The 26,693-nt window shown below is 37.4% G+C and overlaps 1 protein-coding gene across 1 annotated transcript in view; it reads right to left on the reverse strand.

Annotated features, from left to right (window-relative positions):
* The window catches only part of SPMIP7 (sperm microtubule inner protein 7), a 90,339-nt gene that overhangs the window by 11,081 nt on the left and 52,565 nt on the right, over positions 1-26,693 (reverse strand). Inside the window, exons 5-7 of the mRNA XM_056138418.1 lie at positions 25,628-25,695; positions 16,829-16,870; positions 8,229-8,336 (exon numbers count right to left, since the gene is read on the reverse strand). Coding sequence (XP_055994393.1) covers positions 8,229-8,336; positions 16,829-16,870; positions 25,628-25,695 — 218 coding nt within the window. The remainder of the gene's footprint in view (positions 1-8,228; positions 8,337-16,828; positions 16,871-25,627; positions 25,696-26,693) is intronic.

Consider the following 26,693-nt stretch of genomic DNA (forward strand, 5'->3'; position numbering starts at 1 on the left):
TTGCCTCAGTATTCAGGGATCATTTGTGACCATGCCCAGGTGGTTACACGCAAGACATGAACCTTACCCTCTTATCTCTCTGCGTTCCACAATGAGATTTTAGTCAGAGACTGAAGCAAAGGGAAAATATCAGCAGTCTCTTATGGGCACTTAGCATTAAGGGTCATCAATGAGTGTGAAAGCAAGCTAGCAAATCTCTAGCATTTAGTAGGTTGCTCAACTCATTGTAGCTAAAAGACAAGATTTTAGAGAAATAGGAAATTTACAAATAGTATCCTAGCAGGTGGAAAAGGCAAAGGCCACTAAACACAGTTTAGACTTCTATAAAAATGTGAAGACAGTGGATTCCAAATATTGCTAGACACTGAAAACTCATAGTGTGGAGTATCTTAAAAGTGACAAATACCTGTGTACAAGTCATCGACATTCTGATTTGACTGCTGGAGGTTGTTATCTAAGAGCTGCAGTTTTCAAAAAATTTCCAGGTAATTCTAATTTAGTAAAAATTAGGAAATCTTCATTTCAGTGCAATTTTTTTCAATTTTTTTTGTGGGATTTAGGTGAATAAACTAACTCTGCCACAATTTGGAATGGCCCATAAGATTTCTGGAAATTTTCTCTGAGCAGTGAAACTGTTTGTCTGAAAATGAAGTAAAATTACTCATGTGTATGTCTCTCCACCAAACATTCATTAAAGCTTCCATGCATGTTATAAAGGAAATCCCCTTTCTCTCTGTGAGAGGTTTTTTCCACTGCCCTTAAAACACCTGCAGAAATAAAATGCCTCTAAAGTCCTAGCCTGCCATTAGAGCAATTAAGAAATTAAAGATGGAAGCAAATAATTTGTTCATTAGGAAAAAATCTGGACATAAACATCATATAGCCATAAGTGCTTTGCACCATACAAGTTATTTATGTTAAATACACTGCATTGTAATAATAAAGTTATATCATGCTATATCATGACTAATAAACTATGATAATTATAGATAAGGTATTTAGGCTTGAAAAATGAGTTATGTTGCAGAGCAAACTGCCAAATAACTAAAACTGAAAAGTCCTCCAAAATGTGACTAAATTGTTTCCTCGTTAGCAGGAATATCATGAAGGGATTTTTTTTTCAATTTTAGGTGATAAGTGTTGATCTGTCAAAAAAATAACAGTATATAGGGAACACTTTAGGGTGCTACTGCTCAGAGAGGTGGGCACAGCTGCAGTGCCCAAGTCTTATTTCTGACTCTTTGATGGGCTCAGGGGACCATATGGGGTGCCAGGAATTGAAACCACATCAGCCATGTGTGAGGCAAGCACTTTACCGACTGTAACATCACTGTAGCCCTAAAATTTTCTATTCATATTATATTCTCATGATGACCTCAATTTTGTTCATTAACACATAAATTGAATAAATTATTGATTTACTTTATAACTGTTTTCTTGACAAAACAAAAACAGAAATTAAATAACTTTAGAATCTAGGGAAGTTCAGTAAATCAGTTCAAAAGGGGGATCACAGGTGATATATAATTTAAAGCTATAAAGAAAACAGAATAGACATGCTTGTGTAGGTAATATGTAAGTGTACCTATGAATCAGAATTTTTTTCATAAAATTTTTCTCTTTGTATCACAGGCAGGTCTAATACTGAATATTAGATACCTTTAGAAAGTTTAACATGATTCAGTACTCATTTTGCTCTCACATAACACCCATAGGCCATAGAACATACTTTTTTGTATAAGCAGAAGCAAAGGAAGAGAGAAAATTTAAGTAATGTTTCCAGGGCCAAGACAACTGGTTAAGTCAGACTGACCCCTGCCCAGAAGGCTGTACTTTGGAGATGGTTCCATGAATTACATGAAAGCAGTGTCAGCGTCAAGTGGCTTGGTCAGGTGGCATTCACCAGGACAGCAGTACAAGTTCAAGTCAGTGCTCTGAATCATTGAAAGCTATTCCTTCAGGAACACCTTTAGGTTGATATCAAGCTGGTTGAATTGCTGACAGGTTTCATGTCATGGAGTTGAGACCCCGCACAAAGTGGGGCATATACCATTGATGAAACATAGAGATATACACAAGGGAGAGGTCTAGGAAGAAAGCTGCAGAGGGCTGTCATTTAATTCCAGGGCTGCCTTAAACAGCATGTGGCCTTAGACACACAAAAAAGATGCTTCTGAGCCACTATCTGTTCATGATCAGGGGACTGTAGTTCAATCCCCTTGCAGGGGGCTGGGAACAATATCCTGTTTCTTAGGTGAAGTGTTAATATGCAAGTAGTGCAGAATTGTGTGCTGGAAAGGGAGGCAGAGTCTGAAAGATTTGCAGAGTGGAAGGGAGATACTCCAAAGAAGGGATTTTCATGGAGACTGGGGCAGAGGTGCTGCAGAGAGTGTTGGATTTGGGGTGGTGAAACTAAGGTAAAATGTAATGAGGATCCTGTGAACTTTGATTTGTTTTTCTTTAATTGTTCAAATAAAAATACTTCTAAGACCCGTATCATTTTTCTGCTTGCTTTGGCTATTAAACTGTTGTTCTCTGACTGTACTAGGATGTGGTATTCCCAAGATTGTTCAGGAATTAGAGTTTTATCGCCAATCTTGTCAGTCTAGGCAATAGAGATTTTCCTCTATTTTTTTTGTTTGAGAATTTCACCTTTGAAATTTGGAAAGGAATACAGAGAAAACCCACAGTCTTTGCACCATGGAGGAGCTGAAGTTCTGGGAAAAACATAATTGTCAGAGGCAAAGAGCATATTCCCACAGGAACTGAGAGAACAAATTTGTCTTGAAGATTCAGAGATCGTTCTCTTTAGGTCTTCAGGTAATGATTGATCTAAGCTGACCAACTGGGGTCTTACATCATCTCCTCAGACCTCAGCCTCCTCATCTGTAAAGTGGAACCTGCCCACAGCTCTGTCTTCATCACACTATTTTGAAAAACAAATGAAAGACTATATGTGAAAGTACTCTGAAAAGGCAGAAGTAAACTGATGTAAGGAAGTGCTATTCATAGCCTTGCTCTTGCCCTGGGTTGTGGTAACATTTGTTTTAAAGGTGCAACACAACAGTGACAGCCAGAGACCTTCCTACTTCTTACATCTCAGAACTTGACTTGTAGCTGCCTGAAGGGTCCATTTGAGCACTGACTTATCTTTTGCAAAGGATTTAGCAAATAAATGATTGAGGAAAAGGAGTAGTAAGTATGAAACTTCCTGAAGTCCAAAAATAAAAGATTTCAGTGTAGCGAATGAGAGCACAGTTGGAGTTCCTTGTTGGAAAGCACCAGGTTTGGAGCCTGTGGGATCAGTTTAGTCACTTTCCACCTGTCTGTTTTCTCTCTGAAGTGAAATTCTCTTGATCTGAGCTTCAGGGCCTTCCTGGGAAGTGAAGCTGAACGAGGAGAGTTGCACATACCAGAGATCTCATGGTGCTACGACTAACGTGGTCTATTCAAAGAAATGTACTTCCAGCAATTCTCTATGTATTCCCGGGAAATTTAGTATATGTCTTGGGGACTCATCTGTACGCTTCTAACACAGATCCACTGTTCCATCTCATTGAACAAACGTGGTTGTTAATCAATGCCACTTGAATGCAAAGCATCCTGATACTACATGGAACTATAAAATCATTACTAAAATAAAATTATCTTCAATCTTCGTTATTACGATCTAATAATGAATATTGTCTTTTGTGTTAAAATTAAAGATATAAAATCAAATCTAAAAAATACAGGGGAGAATTAAGCCAGTTTTTAACTTACTTGTTCAAAAGTGAAAAGAGACAATTTAAGAAGGGTACATTCAGAAATACTCAGGGATCACTCCTGATGGTGCCCAGGAAACCACAAGTATTGACAAATAACCAGGGTTGGTTACATATAAGGAATGTACCTTAATGATTTGCTATCTCTCCAACCCCTAAAATTCTGTTTTTAAAGATTTATTCTGTAGAAATGCATGTGTCACTATGCAAAGATAAATGTAGATATTGTTTACCACTGTATTTCCTACCATAGTAAAATATTTAGTAAGAACTTAGCCTGTATAAATTATGAGTAACCTACTAGGGGAGTATTTTACAGATACTACAAAGATTTATTATCTCTGAAAAGTGTCAAGGAATAAGTCCTTTGATATTTCAATCATCAGCACACAAATCTGCACACATAAATCAATATACAGACAGTTATACATTGTAGACATTCATTCATATTTGAGACAAAAATCTAAAGTACATATCAAATTTTTAATATTGAGATGAATATTAGGGGTATATATAACTATTAATACTTTAAAAATATTTGAATTAACATTGATATGTAAGTATATAAAAGCAAGACAAATGTATATGACAAGAGAATAAATCAAGTTCTTAATAACTCATTTTTGTTTGAGATTTGACTATCATTTTATTATCATTTCTGTACATTTTTTACAATAATGTCAAATTCTATAATAGTAAAATATTTATAGCTATTAGTAACAAAGGCTTATACTAAAACATTATAATGTCAGATGACTTGGTCACTGAAAAACAAAATCAATTACAATTTTTGAAAAATGGTATCTTTATGAATGTTTACATTACAGTGCTATACCCATCTGACCCCAAAAGTTTGTGATCATCATTGTGTCTGAAATACAGCGTCCATCAAAGGTGTAAGACACGTTTCTATCAACCTTGGTATGAATCTACCGTGATACAGTGCCATGAAGAACCTTAAAAGCAATATCAGTTTCTTTTTTATAAAGTTTAAAGTGATAAATTAAACAAAGCATCAATTTTTCTTTTGAAGACTATGGTTCCCTAGCCAATACTTGGTACAAAATTCACAAAGTTTATGAGTTTCTGTGTATGGGGGCTTCATGAAATGCTCATTGTAGCATATACGTTTTTCCTACACTGTGCTTTTATACTGAATGCAGTATTATAAATTATTCGTATGGGTTTTTTGGTCACGATTCATATTTTTCAATTAAAACTATAATCAAAAAAAGGAGAAACATAAAGTCTAATGACAATGACTTCCATGCGAAGAAGGAAACCAGAAATGAGTTCAGATGAGCCCTCAGCTCATAATATAGTAGTAAATCGCCACTAACTTAGCAGAAAAAAACACAGGCATTTATTTATTGTTTTAATTTAAGTATTACATATAAGACTATACTTTTATGCATCTCAATATCTAATAATAAAAATGGAAAGCACTTTTCTGTGTTAGATGTAAATTTTTGTTAAATATTAGATCAGAGAAGAAACTGCGACCTGGGGGTCCCTCTAGTGCCCCAACTGGATAAGTACAGTTTGATTCTTCACTTCTTGTCAATAGTTCATCCTCAATCTCATTTTCCTTAAAACGTGAATTAACAAAGCAAAAGAGACAGGAGAGAGGTTAAGGAACTTGCCCTGCCTGTGCCAACTCGGGACTGGGAGCACTGGCAGGAGTGATACCTGAGCACAGAGCCAGAAGTGAGCTATAAGAACCACCTGATATGCACCAAAAACCCCCAAAACAAATACAAAAGGAATGAACAAGAACAAACAAAGAAATAAAAAAAAAACTAGAATTAAAAGCAAGAATGGTATGTTTCCAAATCATTCAAGTTAAGTGGTAAGTTCTACATAAAACATTTTTATTACTGAAGCACTTGTGATTTACAAAGTTACTCATATTTGAGTTTCAGATATGAGTGACCCAATGCCCTTCATCTGGGGAATATAAAGTAACAAATTGGGAGACTAAAACCCAAGAATGGCTAATATAAGTACCAGAAGGCTGACTCCAATGCTTGGAGTTCAGCTGCACATGCTGAGGGAGAAGGCATCTCAGATAGAGAGGGGAGCACCAAGTAAAGGGTGTTGGGAGGAACCTCCAAGGCTGAGAGATACATGTTGAAAATAGACTATAGAACTAACATGATAGCCACTCAATGACTCATTTGAAAACCACAGCACCCAAAAGGAGAGAGAAAACAAAAGGGAATGCCCTGCCACAGGGGTGGGGTGGGGGGTGGGGGGCTGGGGGGGGAAGGGATGCTGGGAGCATTGGAGGTGGGGAATGGGCACCTTTGGAGGGATGGGTAGTCAATCATTGTATTACTGAAACCCAAGCACAAAATTTGTAAGGTCAACAACTGTACCACATGGAGTTTCACTAATAAAAAATAATGACCCAATGCCCAACCCACTACCAGTGTCAACTTCACTCCACATGTCCCCAGGTTTAGAATTTTAAAATACTGTATTGAAAGATGACTCAAAAGAATTGACTTTGATTCTTTAGCAAGAAAATTTTCATTCAACATTTAAAAACTGAATTATATATTTTTAAATGTTAAACAATTTCAATAAGAATTTTTATTTATTTATTTGCCATATATGCCTCTCAGAGAGCCCAGCAAGCTACCGGGAGTATCCCACCCACACGACAGAGCCTGGCAAGCTCCCCGTGGCATATTCGATATGCCAAAAACAGTAACAATAATGGGTCTCATTTCCCTGACCCTGAAAGAACCTCCAATATGGCAGCATTAGGAATGATGATTAAGGAAAGGCGTCTAAAATCTTAGGGTTGGGATGAATGGAGGTGTTACTGGCGCCCGCTCGAGTAAAATGATGAACAACAGGATGACATTGATGCAGTGATATTTTGAAAGAGAAAATATCGAAATTTTATCACTGCAGAAAATTTCAAAATTTTTTTTTCTGAGACTGGGAATAAAGTTTGCCCCAACCCTTGTTCATCCCTTGGATTACATGGTCCCACAGCATCTCTGGCAACCCTGAATGACCCAGGGCACTGCCAGAGTGACCCTGGTGGTTCCCAGGATCTCAGGGCTGGAGTAGATTGTTCAGTGCAATGAATGTCTTGAACCCTTTTCACTGAGCAACTGACTGGACACAGGCCTGCTTGACACCCTCAGTCCTAACCCCCCCACTCTCACTCTTTTCTCCTTTCCAAAATTTTCCTCATATTCTTCTTTAAAAGTTTTGCTACTTTTGTTTTTGTTTTATGGTCACATAGTCTGTGCTTAGGGCTTTTTTCTGCTCTCAACTCTCTGCTCAAGGGTCACTTCTGATGGTGATTGAGGGACAATTTGTAGTGCTCAGGAGACTATATACAGTGCTGGAGCCAAAGCCCAATTTGCTGGCCGCTTGCAAAGCAAGAATTTTACCTGTGTGCACTGTCTCTATGGTCCAGAATTGTTTTTCATTTAATAGAAATTATTTCCTTTGTAAATTTATGGAAGAATCATACCAAATGTTCCTTTCTCATGATTTAGCACAAATGTTACCATTTTTCAATACAGAATGATGAAAAGCATCACTTCAGATACCTAACCATCAAAGGCACTAAGCTAACCTTTCTCTATTGCAGGAGGACACATCCAAAACTGTGAAAATTTTACTCCTGACTGTGCTCTGGGATCACTCCTGCTCATGTTCAGGGGTCCATGTCTGGAGATAGGGGTTCAAATCTGGCCAGCAGCTGATAAAGCCTTACCTTCTGCACTCTCCATCTGGCCCCTAACATGACTGTTTTTAGGAATTTGTTTCAAACTGCTTTATATTTCAGGTGTTTTGTGCATAGATCTTTTCTGATTACCAGAATCTTAAGCAATGCAAAGGGAAAGCCTTTGCCTTTTTAGTTTTCTAAACATAGAATCTGGAATACATTTGGTTACTTTCCCTTTCTTTTAAATTTTTAGATAAAAGTGGTTCCTCAATGAGATATGTAACTTTACTACACATTTTTTGCTTATTCTAATGCTTTTGATGAGGACATAACTATAGTTTAAAACATACTTTGAGTATACTTTAAAACTATTACTGTCAGTCAAAAAAAAAAAAAAAACTCGGGAGGGATGGGAAGAAAGGACGTCCACCCAGGACATAGGAAGGGGAGAGGAAATTTATGGGCAATAATTCAGTGGAAGTGGTATGTAGTGATTTTATATGTAAATACCACAAAATTGAATGCTTTTATAACTATATTACCTAAACTATTAAATAATAGTTAGCAATTATTACAAAAATTAAAAATAACAAAACCACCGCCAGTTTAAACATATTTTATAGTTTTTCTAATTGGTCATAAGAATTAGAAAAAATCTAAAGCAGATAAAATTATTGAAGGATACAGAATTGATTTGATAAACCTTTAGAATATGGCTGAAGGGTAACTAGTATGAAATTTAATTTAATTTAATTCTGATTGAAACTCACCGACTTGTGTTTGTTTGAAGAATTTTGGAGACTCGAGGTTTAGCCAGGGATCTGTTATCACCACAGGGGTTGTCAATGTCATCAATGTTTGTAGATTGCACATGACCTCTGTTGGGACACAAAGAAAAGACTGGGTTTTTTCTTTTTCACACCTAGGAAAAATGCAATGTATTCTAACTTCCATAAGAAATATTATCTGCCAAAATAGTTTTTTAAGCTTTTAAACACATTAATCTCAATGATGGAACTTTGATTTCAGAATTAAACAATCAAGAGTTTAGTGGGCAGGGATCTTGTCTTGCACACAGTCAACCTGGGCTTGAACTCAGGCACTGCATATGGTCCCGTGAGCACTGCCAAAAGTGATTTCTGAGCACAGAGCCTAAAGTAATCCTTGAACACAGCCAGGTGTGTTCCAAAAACAAACAAACAAAAAAGAGGAGGAGGCATCGTTCTCTCTTTCAAAATAAGAGCTGCCAGCTTTTGATATCAAAGTTTGAGTCAAGTGTGACTAAGGGGTACTACCAGTATAAATAGAATATTTGTTTCTGCAGCCCAAGAAACAAATGGGGCTATGTTGAATATAAGATGATGAAAGTTATCATTCAGATGGAGCTTGAAAATCAGAGAAGACCTGGCAAGACCTAACCAGGCAAGGCACTGGTTAGCGTAGGGCTCCTGTGGAAAAGAAAACATGGGAATATGCTAAAAAATTCAGTGTAAGCACCTATGCGCCTCTGAAGGCCTGAGAAAGATTTGGTAATGAGCAAATCGCCAAATCAGCCCAGACAGACTAATGTTTGATCTCTGGCTGAAAACTTTGTGGTCTTTTCAGAATGGAGGTAGGCAGATTCCTCTCCCTTTCAATAGGCCAAGAGCCACTCCACCTGACCTCCAAGATGTAAGTGGCCTGGTTCCATAGCTGCTATTACACATGGCCTTGTGCACAGCTTGAACAAAAGCTGCTCCAAACTTCACAGTACTAGCCCAGAAGAAGTACGGAAAATTTTATGGGAAAAGTAGCTTAAAAGTTCCCCAGGCTCACTAAGCAAAAAAAAAAAAGAAAAGAAAAGAAAAGAAAAGAAACAGGAGGCTCAACTGGCACCAACAAACTTAGTAAATCCTCAGATAATGACTTTAGAACACCATGTTAAGATAAAACAATGATCACAAATTGAACTTTTATTCATCTATTTTATTATAATTCCATTTTCCATTCTGTTGTAACAAGCAATATAAAATAAATTTTCTTGTGTCTGCTAAGTGAACAGGCATGGAGGGATGGGAAACTGAGGCACTGGTAAAGGGAAGGAGATTTGTTGTTAGATTGATGTTGGAATATAGAATTCTTGAAACAACTGTATCGTGAGAAACCTTGTTTAAAAAATAAGATCTGGTAACAAGTGACATAGATCAGAGTATGTCCTAGTTACCTCTAGTCTTGAGCAAAAAAGAACAGCAATGAGGGTTGAATCAAAGCCTTGGACCCCTGAATTTTTAAAAAAATTTTATTCCATGTTATTATGACTTGAATATTTGTGTCACTCTAAAATTCTGTGTTGAGAATGGGGAAGGATATTCACCCAATACCCATCTGATAAGGGGTTGATATCAAAGATATATAAGGCACTGATTGAACTCTACAAGAAGAAAACATCTAACCCCATCAGAAAATGGGGTGATGAAATGAACAGAAACTTTCTCAAGGAAGAAATAAGAATGGTCAAAGGCACATGAAAAAAATGTTTTTCATCACTAATCATCAGGGAGATGCAGATCAAAACTACTATGAGATACCACAGAGACTGGCACACATCCAAAAGAACAAAAGGAATCGCTGTTGATGTGGGTGTGGGAAGGAAGGGACTCTCCTTCACTGTTGGTGGGAATGCCGACTGGTTCAGCTCTTTTGGAAAACAGTATGGATGCTTCTCAAAAAATTAGAAACTAAGCTCCTATTTGACGCAGCAATACCACTTCTGGGAAAATATCCTGGAGAGGCAAAATAGCATAGTCGAAATGACATCTGCACTTGTATGTTCATTGCAGCACTGTTTACAATAGCCAGAATCTGGAAAAAACCCAAGTGCCCGAGGACATATGACTGGTTAAAGAAACCCTGGTACATCTACACAATGGAATACTATGCAGATGTTAGAAAAGAACTTTGTATATAAGTGGATCAACATGGAAAGTATCATGCTAAGTGAAATGAGTCAGAAAGAGAGAGACAGACATAGAAAGATTGTACTCATCTGTGGAATATAAAGTAGCAATGGGAGAGTAACACCCAGTGGAAGCTGGTCTCACATGCTGGGGAAAAGGGCAGCTCAGATAGAGAAGGGAACACCAATTAAGTGTGGTTGGAGGAACCAGCGGGATGGGAGACGCATGCTAAAAGTAGACTATTGATCGAACATGATGGCCACTCAATACCTCTATTGCAAACCACAACACCAAAGGGAGAGAGAGAACAAAAGGGAATGCCCTGCTGCACAGGCGGGGTGGGGGGAAGTGGGGTGGGGACAAGTGGGGTGGGGGGAGGGATGCTGGGATCTTTGGTGGTGGAGGGTGGGCTCTGGTGGAGGGATGGGTACTGGAGTAGTGTATGACTGAAACACAAGCACGAAAATATGTAAATCTAGTACTGTAACTCACAGTGATTCACTAACCAAAAAAAAAGTATAAAAATAAATAAATAAAATGAAATTCTGTGTTGAAATCCTAATGATCCATGGTGATGATTTAGGAGGTAGGAGTATTAGTAGGGTGAGATTCCTAGCTCATGTGAATTAGATGTGTGTTCTGTAATTATTATTATTTACATAAGTATATTTTTTGGTGATATACAACAATACTCCTGGGTTGGAACTGTTTTGACCTCATGCAATGCAAGTACATTATTCCCTGAGCAATTGTTTTTGCCTAGTTTAGTGCACATTTAAAAAAGAGCCTGCAGACTTTTCCCTTCTTCCAAGTTGAAAACTTACTGAGAAATGTTCTCATAACCAAACCTAGAATAGAGCCCTCACTCTGGTATGCTGTCACCTTGATATTGAACTTCCAATATAAGCACCTGTGAGAAATAAGAGTGTGCTGCTTATAAGCTCCCCAGTCTCTGAAATTTTTAAAACATCAGTCCAAACAGATGGATACGTAAGGTAACATTCAATATAAAGCAAAAAGAACAAATGATCATCGCTGTTATCCCTGAAAACAACTTAAATTTTTAAAAAATAGCATACATATGCTATCCTTCAATATCAATGAGTACATTTGTAGCAAGCACATAATTCGTTCTCATTGACAACAACCAATACTAGTTTCATCTAAAGATATTTTATAAAATACCCAATTTGCATTCAGATGTGTCAAGGTTGCCAGTCCTTCTACTACCCTTCAACTTCGATGCCTTCTGCGACCCCTTCCTGGGTGCACTGGAGCCAAGGAAACCCCTCCCGTAGCCCTCTGAAAACCCTTGTCATGCCCCCAAGGACCCAGAAAAATAACACTGGCCTCTTTTCATTCAGGTTTGTCAAGGACACCAGCCCTCACTTTGTCCCAGGTATCTGTGCCATCTGAGACCCCTTCGTGGATCTTCTGAACTGAGAATGACCTCTAGAGCCCTGGGCCACCACAGCAACCAGAACACTGACACTGACCATTTTTGTCATTCAGGTGTGTCAAGGGCATGAGTCTTATTCCTGCCTATAAACTTCAGTGCCATCTGTGACCACTTCCTGCATCCCCCTATGAGATAGACTCTCCCAAATCCCTCTTGTGACAACATCACTACTTCACCTTCATGAAGTTCAAGAAATCTTGGATTTTATATATGTCCTCAAATATGCAAATGGATATATTAGACACTGAACTGCATGGTCAGTAAAGTAACATTCTCAGGGCACATATGTTGTGAGACTAATAGATTATACGAAATACTACCTACCTGCTGAAAAATAACAAATTAAATCAGATCTCAGGTATCTGACATCTTAAACTCAACCATAGCACTCACAAATCTATAGGGGAAAATGGTGAAAAAAAGAGAGATTTCACCTGCTTTGGCAGACTGGAATAGAAATCCTGGCAAATCATGGAGCTCAAATAAATCCTCAAGCCTCACAAATGAAGAACCCAAATCAATGCTCAGTACAAAGGCTGTGGAACTAAAGTAATCACTAGAAGAAAAATCCAACCAACTTAAACATAAACTTATACAAGCTATCAAAGAATTCATACAAATGGAATTGAAGAAGTTAAAAAATACAATATCAAGTCACAACAATGGATCCCAACATGCAGAGGACCTTATTAGTGATATTAACGACAAAATACTAGCCATCACCAATAATGAAATAAAAAAGCAAATATAAATTTTAGAAAATGGTAGAGAATGTAAAAATTTTGATGTATAATAGCAAGAGAAATAATCTCTGAGTCATAGGAATACCAGGAGAGGAATAAGATAAAGGAGAAGAACATCTGGTCAAAGAAATAATAACTGAGAATGTTCCTGATATCTTGTACAGATTCAAGAGACCTAAGAAGTTCCAAACAAAATAGACTCAAGCAAAAGAACGCCAAGACACATAGTAGTAGTCAAAATGGTAAAACCAAAAGACAAAAAGAGACTAACTAAACCAGCAAGAGAGAAGAAAACCCTCAAATATAAGGGAAACAACATAAAAGTTACAAGAGACCTAGGAAAAAGTAGAGTGACACGTTCAAAGTACTGACCAAAAAAAATTCCAGCCTAGAGTCCACTATACTGCAAAGCTATCATTTATTTTTTTCAGTTTAGTATCATATTTAATGGAAATTTTTATTGCTTATTTTTTATTTTTATTTATTTGGGGCTGGAGTGATAGCACAGCGGGTAGGGCTTTTGCCTTGCATGTTGCCTACATGGCCGACCCGAGTTCAATTCCTCCACCCTCTCGGAGAGCCCGGCAAGCTAGCAAGAGTATCTCGCCCAAACTGCAAAGCCTGGAAGCTGCCAGTGGCGTATTCAATATGCCAAACATAGTAACATGTCTCACAATGTTACTGGGCCCGCTCGAGCAAATCGATGAACAATGGGAGAACAGTGACAGTGATTTATTTGTTTATTGAATCGCTGTGAGATAGATTCTTAACAAAGCTGTTCATGATTGGGTTTCGGTCATACAGTGTTCCAACCCTCCACCAATGTACATTTCCTAGCACCAGAGACCCCAATTTCCCTCCCATCATCCCCCATCCTACTACAAGCCTTCCTCTATCACAGGCACTTGTCTCTGCTCTCTCTCATGCTCTCTTTCTGTCTCTGTCTCTCTCTTCTTATGGTTTGCAATACATATACTAAAAGATTGTCACTTTACCTACTTTTAACACTCATTTTTTCCAGCATGATCATTTCCAACTATTATTGCCATACTTGTCTCTTCTCTATCATACCTATCCTCCACTCCACACACACACTTGTGTTAGATTCCAGCCATTGACCAGTAGGATGGTCCTCCAGTCCTCCTCAAAGCTATCATTGAGACTTGAGTAAGGGATAAAAAACTTTTCAAACAAGAGCTGACAATGTTTAGCTGGAGAACCCAGGAGAAATGAACAGATTATTATTTGGGTCATATAATTTCCCAAAGTAGAATGATTAGGAAATAGAAAACCTAAGCATAAAATTGCATGGAAATTGAAACAGCAGTTAATGTCCCCTAGAATAAAAGTCCCAGTCCAGATGGGTTCACTGGTGTGTTCTATCTAACCTTCAAAGAAGATTTACTGCGTTTACTCCATAAGCTCTTTCAAAATATTGAAGATACAGGAAGGCTTCTTAACATCTTTTATGAAGCTAACATCAAACTAATATCCAAGGTAGGCAGGGATACTTCCAGAAAAGAAAATTTCAGATCAATCTTCCTGATAAATAGCAATGTAAAAATCCTTAACAAAGTCTTAGCTAACCGAAACAAACAACATATCAAAATAAACTTACATCCTAATCAATTGGTATTCATCCCAGGAATGCAAAGATGGTTCAACATATGCAAATCAGTTGACATAATATACCACATTAATAACAAGAAAGGCAAAAATCATACGATAATATTAATTGATGCAGAGAAAGTCTGACAGGATTCAACATTCATTCATGATAAAAAAAACATACAACAAAATAGGGGTGGAAGGAATATTTATCAAGATAATAATGACCATCTATAAAAAATACAACCAGTATCATCCTTAATGGTGAAAACCTGAAAGAATTCCCTCTGAGATCAGATACACTCTTATGTTGTTCACTCTTACCACTTCTATTCAACATAAAACTAGAAGTTCTGGCTACAGCAATCAGGCAAGAAAGACAATGGTATCTGAATTGGAAAAAGAAGAACTCAAACTATCACTACTTGTAGATGTCTTGATAATATATAGATAGACATAGAGAGAGAACCCTAAAGAGTCCACAAAAAGCTCCTAGAAACAATAAACCAATACAGTAAAGTATCCAGCCACAAAGTCAACACAAAAAATTAGTTTCCTTCTTATATACAAAGAATAAGATAAGAAAGCCTTTAATGAGTCTATTCTATTTAAAATCATATCCAAAGACATCAAATATTATTACTCTTGAATCTAGAAAGGTCAATAATAAATTTTATATGAAATCAGAAATGACCACAGGTAGTTAGTCATGTTGAAAAATAAGAAAGTGGGAGGCATTTCATTACTTAATTTGGAACTGTATTCCAAAGCTATAAGTGATCAGAACTGCCTGTTAGTGGAATAAAGAAAGACCCTCTGATCAATGGGTCAGAATCAAATGTCCTATGACAAACCCAATATATATGGACAGTTAATTTTCAGTAAAGGAGCTATAAAGATGAAATGGAGTTGCCTCTTTGGCAAATGGTACTGGAAAATTGGATAATTATGTATAAGAAATTAAAGCTGGATCCATATGCTACACCTCACACAAGGCCAATTCAAACTTGATCAAAGACCTTGAGATCCAACCAGAAACTATAAAGTACATTGAGGAAAATACAGTCAGAACACTTCACGATTTGGACCTCAAAGGCATCTTCAATGACTGATACCACTGGGCAAAGGCAATGCAATCAAATATAAACAAATGGGACAATATCAAGTAAAAGAGCTTTTACATGACAAAAAAAAACATGAGCTAAAGTAAACTGAATGGGAAAATTTGCATTCAACACATCAAACAAATGCTTAATATATAGGATATATAAAGTCCTCACAATGATCAACCAAAAAAAAATCAAAAAATCCTATCCAAAATTGGGGAGAGAAATTGAATAGACACTTCTCAGAGGAAGACAGGCCAAACATGAAAAAATGCTCAGCATCAGAGAAATATAAATGAAAACAATATGTCACCTCACACCAGTAAGAATGTTAGGTATCAAAAGCAGTATGAACACTCTTCTGTCTGGAATGTGATGAAAAGGAACTCTCATTTACTGATGCTGGGAATGTTGACTCGTACAAACCCTGTGGAAAACAGTATGGAGAGTTCTTAGAACTGAACTGCCATATGACCCAACATTTTCAATTTGGAGCATCTACCCCAGGACATAAAAACACACTCTCACAAGGACATAAGCACACTATTATGCTGCACTCCATACAGTAGCTAAGATAAAGAATCAACCCAGGTATCCAGTGACAGCTGAATGGATTATGAATATGTGGTATACATACACAATGGAATACTACGCAGCTTCAAGGAACAATAAAATCATGCAATTTGCTGCAACCTGGTTGGAACGGAAAGATATTATGTTGAGTGAAGTAAGCCCGTTAGAACCTGACAAGTTACCTGTGGCATACTCGATATGCCAAAACCAGTAACAACGATGGTCCTCATTTCCCTGAAAAAGCCCCCAATACGCCATCGGGCTACACTAGCATGTGACAGAGACGAATGGAGACATTACTGGCACCCTCTCGAGCAAATCCATAAACAAAAGATTGACAGTGATACAGTGATACAGTGACATTAGCCAGAAGAATAAAGACAAATACAGGATGATCTCAATTATCTCAGAATACTGGATGAGGGTATGTATTGCAGTAAAAAGATCAAAAGAGCATCTTTTACCCCCATATTTAGAGAGGAGATGAACAAAAAAGATTAGTCAGCGGAAGGGGGAAAGCGAATGGAAAATAATGGATAATGGCAACATATACATTGTATAATGGAAGTATATCGGCATAAGTGCTTCAGTTATACTTTTGACATGGGAGAGTGTACAACCATATATCCAAAACACAGACTCAACAAAACTGAAAACATGAGTGCCAAGCTGTCAACCACTGAAACTTTATAATATGTCTGTCAAGTTGACAAGCAGGGATAGGATTTGGGTGGGGTGGAGAGGGAACATAGGAACAGTATTGGAGGGAAGTTGATACTGGTGGTGGGATCGTTGTTGAAATATTATGTTCCTAAAACACAACTACCAATACCTGTGTAAATCACAGTTGTCTCTAAAAGTGAAGTGCAAATATGAGTGACTAAAATTAGCTACAATTTGGGTGTAAATATAGTAAATTTTAGAACACTAAGAAACATTACTTACGTATAGAGAGGAATATACTTGCTTCTGGAACTTCTACTCACACTTTAAAAAAGGAGAATAATTGCGTTATTGACATTAACTTAATATACAACCGGTTTCTGTTACATTTATTAAAATAAAAGAATGTCTCCAGAATTACAACAATTTGAGGTCAATATCCAAAATTTAGTTATTTTTTATTGATTTAATTTTAATTTTAAGTAAAATTTAAAAAGAATAAATTGATTCCAAACTACCATTGACAGAATAACTCTGTGGATATTTATGATTAAATTTCAAGTCTTTTCTATTGGCTTTTTCTTTTGTTGAACACTTTCTAAATGACTAAACTGATTATATTCAGCAAATCTGAATCTCTCAAATTTGTGGACATACAGAATTCACATTCAAGTGTCTTCTATTCATCAACAAGTTCAACGATTGACCTAATTTTATTACTGAGGAAAAGAAGTTTAGTAACCTACACATGGTCAGAAATATTTACAGCTGAATGAGAAGTCAATGCTTATTCAGCAGTTTTGTTGTTTATACCTTGGAATAAATTATTACAATTTTATATTGGGATATTAAATTGCATTTTATTGAGATGTTAGTGTCTTGCATGATATAGAAATTTAAAATGCTAATAACACCTTTTTCCCATTAGCTTACATACTATTAATATTTAATACCAAGAAATTTACGTTTTTATTTTTCTTGGAATATACTTAATGCTAGAGCAATTTATTCACATGTGTGTAAATGTGTTTTATATATGGCAGGAAAAATATATATCTGAATAAATAATTATGGTTTTCTGGGTTTGTGAGAATCTTTTATTTCATCTTGTTTAATTCTTATTTACTGTTAATGGTAGGGTTTCATTCATGAATAATTATATCACCACACCCTCTCTGCCAGACTGTTCGCTTCCCTCCATCATTTTCGATCTGACCCCTATGCTATCCCCTATCCCATTCTTCCCATGTTAAGCTTTTACTGAAACCAATTCTCAGTTTCCGTTACCTTTGAGCATTTGTTATTCTTCTACTAAGTTTTTTTCTATCCTGCATATGAGAGTGAACATTATGTGTCTGTCCCTCCCTGAGTAGCTTCACTATTCATAACACACTCCAAATCCATTCATATAGCAGTAAAAAGCATAATTTCATCTTTTTAATAGAAAACTAGCATTCCACTTTGTATACTTACCAAAGCTTGTTTATCCAGTTGTACAAATTAGTTGTTCTTGGACCCTTGGATCAAATCCAAGAATATTTTTTATTTCTTTCTTGATTAATTCTTTGATCCAGCTATTATTTAGCAACATGTTATTCAGTCTCCAAGTGTTAGAATTTCTCCACATCTTCTTTTTATGGTTACTATATGCCTTTTTGTCATTGAGGTCTAATTGGATGCTTGGTGTGATTCTTATGTTTGTGAACTTATGTGTATTAGACTAATGTCTTAAAATGTAATCTATAGAGGAAAACATTCCATGTGCACTATGAAGGAGTGTGCATTTAGAATTTTGAAGTTGAGAAGGTCCTGTTACAAACCCAGTTATAATCCCAGCTCTTCTAGTTCTTCATTTGGGGTTTTGGTATCTTTGCGGATATTGTGTCTAGTGCATCTATTCCGAGGTGACAGTGGGGTGTTGAAGTCTCCCACTACTGTTGTTTCCATCCATGTGTTTCACTAACTGATCCAAATCTCACAAACTGATCCAATATTTGATGTGTATGTAATGGATTGAATTAGTATTTTGTAGTCTATTGATTCCTTGACCAATAAGTAGTATCTATTCATGTCTCTAATTACTTTCTTTAGATTGAATGCAATTTGGTATGATATAAGTATGACTGGGATGGAGCGATAGCACAGCAGTCGGGCATTTGCCTTGCACGTGGCTGGCCAGGCCGAGCCAGGTTTGATTCCTCTGACCCTCTCAGAGAGCCCAGCAAGCTACTGAGAGTATCTCGCCTGCACTGCAAAGCCTGGCAAATTACCCATGACGTATTCAATATGTCAAACACAGTAACAACAAGTCTCACAATGGAGACGTTACTAGGCCTGCTCGAGCAAATCTATGAACAATGGGAGGACAGTGCTACAGTGCTAAGTATGACTGCGCCAGCTTTTTTTTCCCTCTATGGCTTGTCTGATTGTTGTCCATCATTTTATTCTGAGCCTATATCTATCCCAGGACTTTAGATGTGTTTTATGTAAGTAGTAAATTGATGAATTTTGTGTTGAGATCCCATGATTCTGTGCCTTTTAATGGGGAGATTAGTTCATTAACATTCAGGGATGGTGTTGATATAAAGGGCTGTGTTGCCATTTTACTGTGTAAGGTTGCCAATTCTACAGTTGGCTATTTAGTTTATATAAATGGCCTTTCAGAAGTTCATTCATGTTGGTTCTGTTTGTCATCTCGTCTTTGTCTGTGAGTGTTTTAATCTGTCCCATCTAAGTGAAAGTAGGGGACTCAAGTTGAAAGTTTCCTTCATTCAGTAATTTGTCATTCCATTCTTTTCTTGCCTATAATGTGATGTTTTATCTGAAATACCTTATGGAATTCTTATTTTATTTCCCTTATATTTAAAGGGTTTTCTACTCCTTGCCACTTTAAGAAGTTCATCTCTCTTTGGTTTGTGCCAGTTTGATTACTGTGTGTCTTGGTGTATTCTGTTTGGGTCTATTTTGCTTGTCACTCTTTTGGTCTCCTGAATCTGAGCAGCTACTCTCTATAGAGAGTGGGAAGTTCTCCACTATTATCTATCCCTGCACTCTTTCTTCCCCTTTTCCTTTTCTTCTCTTCTGGTATTCCTATAATGAAAAGATTATTCTTCCAATATTTGTTCATTAAGTATCTTACAGTCTCTGATTTTTCTTTCATTCCTTTGTTATTTTTTTTCCATTTTAAACTTCTGTGTCAATACTAACCTGTATTTTATCTTCAAGTTTGTCTAAATGGTTCTTCCCATGTGAAATTCTGTTACTATGGCTTGCTAGTGTGTTCTTTAGCTTCTTCATTTCCATTTGTATTGAATTTCATCTTCTGAAAAAAAGTTTTTCTTTGACTTGGTTGAATCACTCATTAAGTGATTACTTATTTCACTGACAAGTGTTTGCCTAATCTCTGTTGACATGCAATGAGTATAGATTTTAGGTTCTCACTGACCATGCTTGGGTGTTTCGGTGGGTTTGGGAATTTAGCAGGTTTCTCTCCCTGTCTGTGACTGCAGCTGAGTTTTTTAGTTTCTCTGCTCTTCTTGAGTGTTGTGGGTATTAGTGGTGGATATTTAGATTTCCAGTTGCTTGAGAAAGAATCTATTAGGTTGTTAATACCAGGCAATAATACCTTTAAAGACTGCCATTTCAAATCGTCTGCAATTTTAATTCTTTTGTAAACATAAGTAATTTTACCTGAGAATTGATCTATTGAGTTGTTTATACCAGATGGCTGCTAATAATACATCTATTGTTCAGTTTACAGGGCCAATCCCTGGTCTGGGTTCTGATACAACGGTGCAGGACAGAATGATGAGGTCCCCTGGCTTGCAGCCATGTTGCTATCTGGGATTTCAGGGTGGCGAGCAGCAGGTTCCAATTCCTCTTATTTTAAAATTTACTTTATTTTTTCCATTTTTAGTGAATTACCATGATTTACAACACTGCTAATAATAGTTTCATGTATAAATTATTCCAATACTACACCCACTACTAAAGTGCCCACTCCCCTTTACCAATGTCCCAAAGTCCCCACTTTTCTTTCCTAGGTAATTTTAGCTCTGAAATTCATTTTTTAAAAATAGTATGTGCAAGTTTTTGATACTAGTATAATGTTTGCTTCAGTAAGTTATTTGAAAATAAACCTGTTTTTTCAAAATTATGAAATAACTTGAGAATCCATGTAATAACTTTTAGTAGAACCTTCTGATGAACCTATTTGGAAATTAGCTTCTTCACTTGGGAATTTTTTAATTACATTTTTAATTTATTTTCTTGCATCTTATATGTTAATTTTTCTAGTTCCACTTAATTCTATCTCAGGGGGTTGAAATATTCTCAAAGAGGCATCCATTTCTTCTAGATTTTTCATCATAGCCATACAAAGATCCTGGCCAGTTAGCTCATTTGGTTAGCCATACAAAGTTTTTCATATTAACCACTCATGTTTTATTATTATTTCAGATGACTATGTTGCATTTTCTCCCCTTTTATCTCTGATTGTACTTCTAAAATTATCTCTTTCTTCCTCATGAGTCTACTTAGATTCTGCCAACTCTTGTTAATTTTGAAAGGATAAATACTACTTCATTTATCCTTTGTATTGTTCATTGATTTATACTCTATTTTTTATGGGCTAGAGCGATAGTACAGTGGGTAGGGTGTTTGCCTTGCATGCGGCCGACCCAAGTCTGATTCCTCTGTCCCTCTCAGAGAGCCTGGCAAGCTACCAAGAGTATATTGCTTGCAGGGCAAAGCCTGGCAAGCTCCCCCTGGTGTATTCTATATGTCAAAAACAGTAACAACAAGTCTCACAATGGAGCTGTTACTGGGGCCCACTCGAGCAGATTGATGAACAACGGGAGGACAGTGTTATCCATGATATAGACCATTACAATGCTGTTCGTGATTGGTTTAAGTTGTACAATGATCCAATACCCATACCTCCACCAGTGTACATTTCTCACCACCAATGTCCCCAGTTTCACCTCCACCATCCCTCTATGGCATGAACTTTTTTTATTTCTTTCTTTCTCTCTCTCTCTCTCTCTCTCTCTCTCTCTCTCTCTCTCTCTCTCTCTCTCTCCTCTTTTTCTTTTGTGCATTATAGTTTGCAATACAGGTACTAAGAGATAATCATGTTTCTTCAGGGCATTCAATATTGTTATCAGAACGGTAAGGCTAGAGTAGATTTTTAACTGGATGACAGCTTTGGGGTATGGATGTGACTGTCGAGGTTTCCAAGAAGTACAGGGAGGTGGGGGAGTTAGCCCATCCTGCCACCCCACAAAAAGCCTGGAGATTTCAATCACAAAATTCACATACCCAAATTTTCAGCAGATTTTATCACGGTGAGATGTCCTGAGATGGTGGAGTCAAGCTGGGAGCATGGTGGCGATTTTGAATTGTGGAAGCAAGTGGCTGCCAGGGTTTCTGCTTAGGCAGGCACTAGGCTGAACCTGCCCCCCTCTGATTTATCCTATCTGTTCAGCCTTGCCGGTGACACAGTTAACCTTGTGGCTTTTGATCTCTTCTGAGATTTATTTATGGGTCTCTGATACAAGGATAATAAATGAGCTTGTATAGCTGAGTTGGAGGTATATTGTGGGCATGTTTCTCACGTACATAACTTTTGGCCATTTAATTTCTCCAGAAACTTGGTCCCAAGTTGTTAAGGTCTGATCAGAGGCACGGCGGCAATTTGGGAGTATCAGGAAGGCTGAAATCACCATCAGGCTGCTGATACACTCATCCCTCAGGTACAGGTTGACCTGCTCATGGTACTATGCTCTAATTTTTATTATTCCCTTGCTTTGACTTACTTTAGGATTAAGTTCTTGTTGTTTTTCAACTTCTTGATCTATGAGATTAGGATATTTATTTTTAGTTTTCCTGATACAAGGTAGTGGAGGTAGTGGAGGTAGTGGTATCACCACCACATTCTGGACACTTTCTGGACTGCGCAGCCTCTTCGCGGCTGCACGACACATCATAAGACACTCATACCCATCTTCCAGGATTGCCGCACCATAATTGAGAGGGTTCAAATATGCTTTGAAGCATGGGAACACCTACAAGGGAGATTAGAGGCCGCCCCAAAAGCCTCTATCCCTCTTGGAGAGCCTGGCAAGCTATCAAGAGTATTCCGCCCGCATGGCAGAGCCTTGGAAGCTATCCGTTATGGATTCGATATGCCAAAACCAGTAATTACAATTGGTCTCATTCCCCTGACCCTGAAGGTGTCACCAATATGGCAGCATTGAGAAGGATGAGAAAGGAGAGGCCGATAAAACCTCAAGGCTGAATTAGGCTGCCACAACGAAGGAAGACAAAAATGACCTTCGGTACTTTCAATGCACGTATGCTAGCATCAGATGCATCCATCAAGAACCTGATGGTACAAGCGCAAAAGATCAAGTGGGACATCATTGGTCTGACCGAGACAAGAAGGCACCAATCTCATCACACTGTTTTCGACACTGGAGAAGAATTGTTCCTCGGAACATGCGATATAACTGAAACCAAAGCACAAAAATTTGTAAGTCTATTACTGTACCTCATGGTGTTTCACTAAAAAAAATGTCAGAATTATTTAAGTTAAAATAATAATCAAGTATAGTTTCATGCTCAAAGCACTAGATTTGGGGTGCAGGATCATTCCCACTGTTGAAGTTAGGTCTTGGATGTTACTCTTAGCAGTGCTTGGAAATATTGTGGTGCAGGGGGTGCAGGGACACAAGTGGTACTACATGGAAAGTAGAGATAACTACATGGAAAGCAAGGATAACTCAATGGACTAAGTGCAGAGTATGTGTTATCTCTCTTGCATATTTTCTAATTGGAAATATTTATATGCTTGTAATAGCATGTAGTAGTAATGGGAAATTGAATTTTTCTATCAACATAAAATTCTCAGATCCCCAACTGAGATCTACTGAGTGAAAACCTATAACTAATGTCCAACAATATAGGTACTTAAAAACTTTCTAAATGACTTTAATTTGTGCTGAAGTTTGAGTGAGATCACATAGAAAACAGCAGGGTGAGCAAAACTCAGTCTGTATAGACCAATTTAAAAATATCAAATACTCCTGAGTTTGTAGAATTCAGTGTAGGAGATAGCTATCAAAGAGATTTGAAAGACAATTTAAGCTACAGAAAGGAAGCAGTATAACAATAAGCAAAAGTAGACTGTGAAACCAACCAAATTTTCCAACGAACTTCATAATTATATTATGCCTTTATTCTTTCTGACTAGTATAATTTAGGATTTTGCCAGAGAATTATACAAGTCTTTTCCTCCATTTATCAATTAAAATTTTGTGTAATTTTATTTTTCCTGTGATATGTACAAAACAATTGATTTAATATGCTGATTACTAAACTTCAAGATAGTTTCCAACTATCTTGAAAACATTTAAACAATAATGAAGCCAAAGGTGACATAAAATAATTCATAATTTAAACCTTTGGTCCATTAATTTTGCAATATTTTACATAAAATTATTTATAAGATAGTATTTTCAATTTTTAATATAGCACATCACTTAATCACTTAACTTCCCGTTAGTCGTCGATTTGCTTGAGCGGGCGCCAGTAACGTCTCCATTTGTCCCTGTCCCGTGCTAGTGTAGCCCAATGGCATCTGTTCGCTCCGGGAACATGAAGGGCCTCAAACCGATCGTTCATGATCTTGATGAAGAAGTCTGACCATCTGGAAGGTGGGCGGCCACGCAGTCTTTTGACATCCCGTGGAATCCAGTCGGTAACAGCTATAGTCCAGCGGTTGTCTTTAAATCTCATTACGTGACCAGCCCATCTGATTTTCGACACCTTGGCAAATGAGACAGCGTCCCTGATCCTTGATCGGCGACGGATGTCAGAACTCCGGATTCGTTCTCTCATTTGAGTGAAACGTGATATTCCAAGCATAGCTCTTTCTATTCTTCTTTGGGAGACCTGAATAGCGTTCTCATCTTGTTTGCGTAGGGCCCAGGTCTCTGAAGCATATGGTAATGCAGGAAGAACAGTGGAATCAAAGAGATGTGCCCGGAGCCGGAGGTTCTTCGTCCTCTTAGCTATTTCTTCGACGTTCTTGAAGGCGTTCCAAGCCACTCTCTTCCTCCTGCGCAGCTCGGGTGCCAGGTCATTTCTCATGTTGACCTCTCGACCTAGGTACACATAGCTGTTGCATTCGGAGATGGTCGTTCCATTGAGAGCGAATGGGGCGTCAGGAACAAGGCTGTTTCTCATAAACATTGTCTTCGTAAGATTCAGCTGTAGTCCTACCTTTCCACACTCGTGGTCAAAGTCGGCCAGCATTTGTGCCGCTTGGCTGATGTTTGGTGTTATTAAAACAATGTCATCAGCAAAGCGGAGGTGGTGTAGTTGCCAACCATCTATCTTCACTCCCATTCCTTCCCATTCTAGTCGTCGCATGATGTTCTCGAGGGTGGCACTGAAAAGTTTCGGTGAAATTGTATCACCCTGCCGCACCCCTCTCTTGACATCAACGATCACTTCTTTGTAGAATGGTGAGATCCTGGTAGTGAATCCGCAATACAGCTCACGGAGGATCCTGATGTATTGGGCTTGAATGCCCTGATTGGCTAGGGCTTCAATGACCGCTTCCGTCTCAACAGAATCAAAGGCCTTCTTTAAATCAATGAACGTTAAACAGAGCGGCATCTTGAACTCCCGAGAACCCTCAATGAGCTTGGTTATCGTGTGGATATGGTCGATGGTGCAGAATACTTTGTGGAACCCTGCTTGCTCGCATGGTTGTCCTTCATCTAGTGTTCTGCCAATTCTATTCAGGATGACTCGAGTGAACAACTTGTAGTGATTAAGTGAATATAGCACATATGCAAGAATTTTAATTTTGAGGGCCCAAGGCTCAAAGGGCTAGTGTACTGCTTCAGAAGACAATATGTGGTAGCAAGGATTGAACCTGGATAGGCCACTTGGAACACAGTCACCATACCTGCTCTGGCCACAAAAACCATTGGAGAGAGGGGCATATTCTTAAGGATAGATAGTTCATAAAAAAGAAATCTAGTGATGAGACTATGAGGAGGCAAAACTTACAAATTAATGGGTCTGACAGGTACCAGGAAATGTCTTGTCTGAAATCTGTCCCAGAGTCCACCAACCATCTAAAATAATCATCAAAATGAAAGGTATGCTTAGTGGACAAGGTTTTGAAGTTGATCATGGAAATTCCAGTTAGACCCCCAATACTTCCCTCCTGACCCACTTTAGGTTTTCAACATTGCTATCTGACCTTCATAATTGCTCTATTTTTTCCTAGCTAAAATCAACTTCATTATACATATAAAGATTTAAATATTGTTTAGAAAACCTGGTTTGATTTTCTATCCAAGTTCATTTACCTTGGACTGACTTCACAGTACAATGCTTTCCAGTCTCCACTTTCCAGCCCAGTTCAGATTCTGAGCTTTGAACTTTGTTAGGATAGATTTGGATATTAAAATAGTTCAATGCAAAGTAGCATATAGTAAAATGATCAATTTTAAGAATATGTGGTAATATTTTAAAGTATTGAGAGATAGTTAAAATAATTATAAGAAACCAGGGCAAGTATTTTTTTTTGTCACTTAACTGATTTTAATGTCTAAGAGAAAAATACCATAATGAAAATTTAAACCTTTCTATCACATTTTCCCTCTTTAAATATATATGTATATATATATATATATATATAATTCAAGATAATGTGGGCTTTTAAATTTTGGTTCATAAAATTCTTTAATATCCATGTTTTGAGTTTATTTTAATACACTTATTTTCCTTTACAGACCCATATCTTTATACTTGAAACATTATTTATGGGAAGTAGTACCAGAGCTTATCACCCCTTAACCTGTAAGGGGTGAAATACTACACATAAGGTTGAAGAATCAATGGTATTACATTTTTAAGCAGAATGGAACTCAGAAGATATGTAGCTAAAGCAAATAAGCATTCTGGAATAAACTGGAATGATTATTGGTATTTAGCCTAGGGGGAAATACTAATAAAGGTAATGTAACGCTATTTGTAAAATAGTAACTTGGGTGGGAGAGTGGGAGAGAAATAGGAAGAAACAGGGAATTATAAAGCTGAGTAGTGTCTTAGATTTAAAAAAGGAATT

Source organism: Sorex fumeus, unplaced genomic scaffold (assembly GCF_029834395.1).
Source record: "Sorex fumeus unplaced genomic scaffold, SorFum_2.1 ptg000128l, whole genome shotgun sequence".
Classification (NCBI taxonomy): Eukaryota; Metazoa; Chordata; class Mammalia; order Eulipotyphla; family Soricidae; genus Sorex; species Sorex fumeus.